The sequence below is a fragment of the Opisthorchis viverrini genome (assembly GCF_000715545.1).
Source record: "Opisthorchis viverrini unplaced genomic scaffold opera_v5_429, whole genome shotgun sequence".
NCBI classification, from domain to species: Eukaryota; Metazoa; Platyhelminthes; class Trematoda; order Opisthorchiida; family Opisthorchiidae; genus Opisthorchis; species Opisthorchis viverrini.
In genome coordinates, this window is record NW_008752083.1 from 366,832 (window position 1) to 374,213 (window position 7,382).

At 44.0% G+C, this 7,382-nt stretch overlaps 1 protein-coding gene across 1 annotated transcript in view; it reads left to right on the forward strand.

Moving 5' to 3' along the window:
- T265_10934 (hypothetical protein) overlaps positions 1–7,382 on the forward strand; it is a gene marked incomplete at both ends in the record, with an annotated part of 28,377 nt that overhangs the window by 15,495 nt on the left and 5,500 nt on the right. The window contains one exon of the mRNA XM_009177450.1: positions 637–1,009. Coding sequence (XP_009175714.1) covers positions 637–1,009 — 373 coding nt within the window. The remainder of the gene's footprint in view (positions 1–636; positions 1,010–7,382) is intronic.

The following is a 7,382-nucleotide window of genomic DNA, read 5'->3' on the forward strand; positions in this document are numbered from 1 at the left end:
GTCACCGAGCTGCGGTAAGTGTGTGGTATCATCTTAACCAACCGCTAACAAAGAAACGCCCTGAATATTCTTCCTCATATTGGGAAACGCTTTGCTATACTATTGGACTTTCTCACTTTCTGAAGTTCCCAATGGGTCTGCTTGTGTGTCCGATGTATAGGTTGAATCACGAAGTATTTCAATAACCACAGTCCCTGTAGCAGCGATACTTTTTACTGTTCTCTTTTTGTTTGTGACTTCTAGTGATCCATATCTAACCTGCTTGCGTCAACCGAAACGACCGTCTGTCCATGTGGGCTGTCTGGTCAGAACCAACCTTACGCATAATGTGTTACATCCAACCCCAAACTGCAGGCGTAGGCTTACCCTCTTGAAAGAAAGCTGTCGGTTGTTTTCTTGTGTTTTGTACTTTCGATTATTCCACTCCTGAAGAAGGCTGTCCACGATGACTTATGCGTCGAACAATAAACCCCAATGTATGAACGTTGGGTTATCATATCATCATCCAACGGAAGTAAATGTTCCACACCATGCTAATCTTTTTCGGCTTCATTAGCACGGTGGGAGTATTCGTAATAACCTGTTGTTCAATTTGATTTTCTCCCTCACCAATTTTCTCTCATCTTTTTACCACAGCAACCAACATGCGAGACTAGTCCAGGATCAGATCCATCTTCTGGGGATGTGTTGCCCTCCCAATCAAAGTCTGCCAACCGCGATGAGGAAGAGGATGAAGACATGGCAACCGATCCTATCAATCCTGATTTTGTAGCCGCTGAGAAGCTCCATCAGGGCACCAGTTACGTACCTAGTTTCATCACGTCCCTTGTCGGACGATTGCCACCACGTTGGATGAACTGGAGCGGTTGGTTCTTTACCACCATCTTCCTCATAAGCACCTTCAGTGCTCTGGTTTACTTGGGACCTTTGGCCTTAGTTTGTTTGGTGCATCGACCGGACTTGGGACCTTTGGCCTTAGTTTGTTTGGTGAGTACATCGACCGGGCACGGTATGTAGCCTGTATTGCTCTTCTAACAATTAGCATGTATATCGGTAACGTCGGATATTTTCTCGTAGAGTAGACACACGTATCCATTTACCTTTTCCTACTCTGTCGTAAAACCGCTAAATTGTGCATGGGTGATAGGATTTCACAAAAGTGGCTAACCATAAAAAGTTGCAAAGTATAAAAAACACAAAACAACTAAGTGTAAGAGGCTTCCTAAACTTGGGTCTTGATGCCCTTTGGTTAATAAGGTATCGAACGGGAAGTATTGGTTTATGTGTATTTGAAGGTAACCTTAGCACGACCGCAAGACCTGGATGCTGAGGGTGAGGTGCATTGCTGAGTACATAGAACGACATTTCAATCAATAAGAACTTTTGACTTTGATTAGAAGACAGTAATTAAGCATGAAAGTGGAAATAAGGCACCAGAAAAATGTGTTTCGAGTTTCCTCGAATATGTCCGAAAAGGGATAGAAAAACGGTGAAATCGGCAAGATTAAGTTGGCCCAGGTTCTTTGTAGAGGGAGAGGAGATTGTTCTAACGTGAGTAGCCCAAATCAAGGTGGAGGAGGAACTCAATCCTGGATAGCTGGAGAAGTTAGGGTCAAAGAATAGATAAACGCATTTGCGCGGACGCTTTGCAGGATCTGTTGTAGGAGGGACGACGACAGAACGGATCGAAAACGACAGTTTTGCGCATTTGGAGGAGTTACGTTGTGGGTTTATTTAGAAGCTGGCGGGGGTGCGTCAAATAAAGATCTGTCAAGATGACCAGTGTCGGATGGTAGGGAAATATAACAGAGAAACGAAGTCGTGGGCCTATTTAAAGAGTTTGGCTGCGTGGACAACTCAAGGACCATCCATGTAGCATTACATGGAGCCGAAACTACTTCTTGAAGAACACAAACGTTACTTGGAAGAGGCAGAGAGGCAATGAAGTGAAGGATAAAATCACAAGATAACTAGCCAATCACGTTTTTCCGGTGTATAAAGTTCTTTTCTTGACGCGGTCCTACTTGACTTTATGGTTAACAAGCGGACAAAGAGGATGCTAGGATAGATTTGCTGGTACGGATGATTGATGTGCGCCCTGATGTTTTAGGCCTGTAACACTACAAAGCCGTGGTAGTTAGACGAGCGAGGTGTTAGCTTCACGACCCTGTAACTCATGTCAGTGTTACTGGGTTTCACTACTTTTCCGTTCCTGATCACCGGTTGGCCTCCGAATTCGCGGTCTGCACTATGGCCTTGCAAATGGGTGGCGTCAGTTTAGTGTGATTCCCTGCCAACTGCTCTGATACTCAACCTCGCTTTTATTGATAATGCACGCGAACCGGCACCAATGAAGCTCGCCAGTATTGCTTGTCCTCTTATAATCTGGCCAGAATGGAGGGGTCGGAGATCATGTACTCATGTCCGATTTCGATCCTGTGGCGTACTAAGATTTCCCACTCAAATTCACGCGGGATGTCTCAGTGGTTCGAGATGCCGAAATGTACCTAAAGTTTCGAAGGGTGCACCTACCAGCTCCCAAATTACATCGCTGCGGTGGGTAAAATTCACTGAAAAAGCTTTCTCATATTTAATACCGGTGCCCTGCACTGCTTCTAGTCCCATCTCATAGACACACTTAACGCTCAACATTTTCCAAAGGATGGTTCTACCTTGTGCACTGTTTGGAAGAGGTGCACAATGGTTAAGACTGCTGCAAGTGCTTCGAACACTCGATATTTTCCACAGAGGGCCACCCAAGTATTCAGTTTTGGCTTGCACGGTGATGCAAATTTACGTTTAGATTGTCATATGAACGTTTGTAACTCAATTGTTCAATTACTAAATCTGAATATATGACTGTTCGGTAAGAACCTACTCATGGCATGTATTTCTAATCTGTTTTTGGCTTATTCGAGTAGATGGACCACAGTCACCAACCTTACACAGGGATCTGAGCAGATATCCCGTTTGAAATTAGCATCGATCCACGTTCGTGTGTCTCAATCAGGACTATAATGCGCTTTCGCAGTCGCAAACTATCAGTCTGAAGCTGGTGTCAAGTCCGTAGCACGTAGTATGTATACAACCGTTCACGTTATGACGCTGCATACACAATAGAACGTTTTGTATTTTAGTGAGTCTATCTTACTCTAGTTTACGGTTGCCTAGTTGCCTAAAAACCATTCAGTCAGTTCGACTTGTAGATGCCACCTTGGCGTGAGCTTGCGTGCTTCGATTAATTTCGTCCCTCAACAAGCCGAAGGGACTACAGAGATGTGTCCACGCGAACAACAACTAGTTCCCTTACTGCAGCTAGTCGTCTAAGGTCTAAGTCCACCGTCCTCTACGACAGGAATGTAAATACAGCAACACGTTGCCCACGTATTAACAGTATTCCCATATTAATGGGGTCCGAGCTGATGGTAACTGTCGGCGTTAAAACCTGCGCACCCCGAGTACCCAGCAGCTGAACCTGATTGCTTGCGTATGATCCAGTACAGTCGAAAGACAAATGGGTCTCAGTGATTGATGTCACTGCTCCAAACGTATCCGATATGTGTAGCCACGTGAAGAACTGAGCATCTACGTCCCACCTTGCGCGCTTCCGGACTAAATCAGTGTCCTGTAGACAAATGAGGCGGATTTTCGAGTCAGTCACAACCGTGACATTAATCAGGTAACTTGTGGGAGAGAGAAATCAGTTTCTCCCCAACGTTTTTCCTGTTCTTTACTGTATATAATCCACATGTTTTGCCTCTGCAACTAGACGATAAATGTGAACACAACATGCACTGTGGGATGGATAGAGAAGACGCTGTCTCAAACGGTCAGTCACTACCACACGACACAATAAACGGTGTGTATACCGATTGTCTGCATTTGCTCTAGGAGACTACTTCCTATGCAGAGAAGACTCGTCAGGTAAGATATAATGACTGTTGTCCTCACCCCAGCTTACCGGCGGCTTCTTGCGGAGGCGTGATTCGAAGTATATGTTTGCTGCACAGGTCAAACTCATTTCTCTAGTGCTTACAAATCAGTAATAATTTTCAGTATAAACGGTTGCATCGTGTAACCTGGCGACCACCGAATATAAATCCAATGTAGATACAGGGCGTCCATGTGGAAATTGGCTATCAATGGAGAGCTGCAATTCAGAGTTGTCGTTCCTTATGAGGTATGTCACTTAATTTCATCACACATACTTCAACTATTTTATTGCCCCTCAGCAGCAAAAGACATCGATCCATAACCTCAGGAAAACTAGTACTCCACAAAAGTCTCGATCTGAGCTAGATCCAAACTCTCTGAGGTCGGCCAAGACAATTCTTGCTGTGAGCATCCGGATTACGCAGAGTACCGTATAGGAGAGTCTTGCTCACATCAGAGCTCGAGGTAGCTCAGTGATTAAGACGCGAACTCACTGACAGGAAGGTCTGTGGATCTCAGCATCTCCACTGCTCCTGTCTAGACTTGGGCACTCTAACAGTATCTCAGTCGTCGTGCTTCTTAGGGTGGTCTGGCTACTGAAAGAGTGCAACTGAACGATTAGATTAGATTAGATTTGATTTGGGCTGTTTTTTTAGGTTGTGCTCGCACCGTTTAAAGCAATCCATCTAACTTTTACGGTAAAATTAGACTGAAAATTTTCGAAACCACGACAGATATTTGTGATGGAGGCCATTCTTTAAAATCCTTGGGGACTAGGAACGACTGCACTCAATGCGGAAAAAAGTGGTACGAGAATATTGGTTTTGTCATAGACGTTGAAACTGGATGTTATTTAAGCTTATACTCATGACTGTGTGCAGTTCAATTTTGTCACTAGTATGGGAATTCGGGCTGGAGGCGCGCGAGAAAAAGGTGATCGCGTGGCTCATCGATTCATGGTTGTCCATGGTTGGCACTGAACCCTTGGATAGGTGAAGTAGTAAACTCAAACTGATACATTTAACCTAGGACACTGTAGTCATCAGTCGACAGTTAAATTGGCGGTACTTGGAACGTCTGACCGTGCGCAAAGCGGCTCAAATTTTGGGGAGGAATTTACGGATACGCAATTGAATTTGGGAGAAATTGAATTATACCAATGGAAGTAACCGAAAGCGGTGGTACATACGATTTCTTCGTTGTGGGTTTTGGTCTGGGAAAACATTCTGGATCGATTCGCGACGGTTTATTGTGAACATGTTGACTACCGTTGTTGAAGCCGCTGGAAAGAGCAAACTGCATACAATGAAAGTTTTGCCTAAATAGTATATAGCGTATCGGTGGCTCCCATGTGAAACGAATCATTCATTGGGGCTTGAATAAAGTTAACATTTACTAGTGATATGTGAAGGGCACCTCCAGTCTGATGGCAAACCCAGCGCAGTTATGATCCAAGCACGTAATTAGAGGGTGCTTGACAATCGGTGAACTACAAGGTGACAATGAAAACAACCACAATTCTACGTAAATCTCCAAACTATGGTCGTCTGTATCACTCGATGAATACAGCTCCCATAGGTTTCTCCAAACCAGGAGTGTTTTCATCCATGTTGAGACGGTCAGATTAATACATGCCATCTCCGTAGCACTTGTCTCTAAAAGTCCGAAAACCGTTTCATCCCTTCCAATGTTAGAACTTAATTTATGAAAGGTACATACAAGGTGTCATCCATTACGCTGCATGCAGGTTTCAAGAAACAACTGATTTCATTTTGAAACTTTCAGTCCGTTCGAATCTACAAGACTTCTGATCTAATTATTTGTCTCACGGCTCTCAGTTTAATCTGTTTGGTGCACAGAACGATGGTTGTTTTAGTAGTGCCTGAGGTGTTTGAGAATATTATCCCAAGCAGTCTTTCCAAGCAAGGAAATGCCAATTTTGGTTCAAGATGCGCATCCTGTCAGGAAATACTCATTCGCTACTCATCTTCTAGGCTCCTCTAGCCTTTGGATTTGTTCCGGGCCGGTGGCCCATACTTCCATCTTTGTCTTTCCAGTAGTAATAGCCGAACTGAGGTAAAGAGGCATTGCTGGATTTCTCTTATTGGCTTCTTAACGGGAAACATCTTTTCGTGGGAATATCTTTTGATAAATGTCGATGCCCTTGTTTTATTGGGAAATTCCAGGACCGAGTTGCCGCCGTGTGTGCGTCCTGGGTGTTGTTCGGGTCATTAGTCCACCTTGGCATACACTGGACTTCGAATCTTTATTCGTCCCCTTATGATTTGATAACTGTGGAGCATCAGCTGACCATGCTTTTGGTTTTAGAACCACTTTGTTTTGTTCACACCCCTGCTTTTTTCCCTCAAGTTTACTCCGGGTATGTGGCGTTCAGAAGATCGTGTATGCGACTGAGCACCAATTACATGTGACATTGTGCGCGGGAATCCGTTGGTGTAAATTAATGTGCATAAGGAGTTACGAAGGACTACGTACAATAGACAGAAAATAGGTTATTTCATAAATAAGCCAAAAGCAAAAATAACGAATGAAGAAAATCGCAGCGGTTTCGTCCGCTATTGTGACCTTGTGTGGTCCACTGGTTGTCGAAGAGTTCTCAACAACCTTATGGATAGTACTCCTTCAGTAAAATATAGTGCGAATACCATATCTTTGTGCAGCACATTCAGATGATTCAGTTAAGTCTCTCGTTAAAAGTAAATTGGTGTGCAACCGAGTGTACTTCGGGAGTCGCTGAGAACTCTTCCGGTCCATTACAGATCTCGCTCTTCTTGGAGCTTGTTGTCCCCGAGTTTCCGTCAAGCTTATAATCTACGTGCAATTATAAATAACTTTCACTACGAGAGACCCAAATAGCTCAAATTTCGCACATTTTAATGTTCAAGGTTGATGGCAACTTTGCCACTACCGATCATCATCGTCATCATCGACAGCATAACATTAGTGTTCAACACTGATGCTTCGCTGCCGTACAGCCACTATGTCTCCCTCATGGGCTTCAAGAGGGGAGAGTCTGGTAGTGGACCATCGAGGGGTTTCAGCAACTTGCGATTAGTGGTGAATGTTTTGCACGTTACTTTGCACATTAGCTTCCATTGCTTTTTTGCTTTCCTGGTGTTTTCAACATCCGCACAGACTTCATTCTTACTGTCTTCCAATGCAATATTTTGGTGTACAAATCTTTCCTAGTGCTGGAATCTTCTGAGTTATTTGTAGTGATTGTATCTGTTTGTGGTAACATTTCCTAACTAGGTTTTGCTGATGTCGAAGCCATCGCCTAAAAACCATGTGCGCCCTTTGTTTTATGGCAATAGTAGTCTTTTTGTATCTATGAGGTAACCGAATTTGATCCCCTCAGGCTATGGGGTTCACTGAAACAGCATCTAGAATGGAGATAAAAGTGCTCTCCACCTTGTTGTTTAGGACCT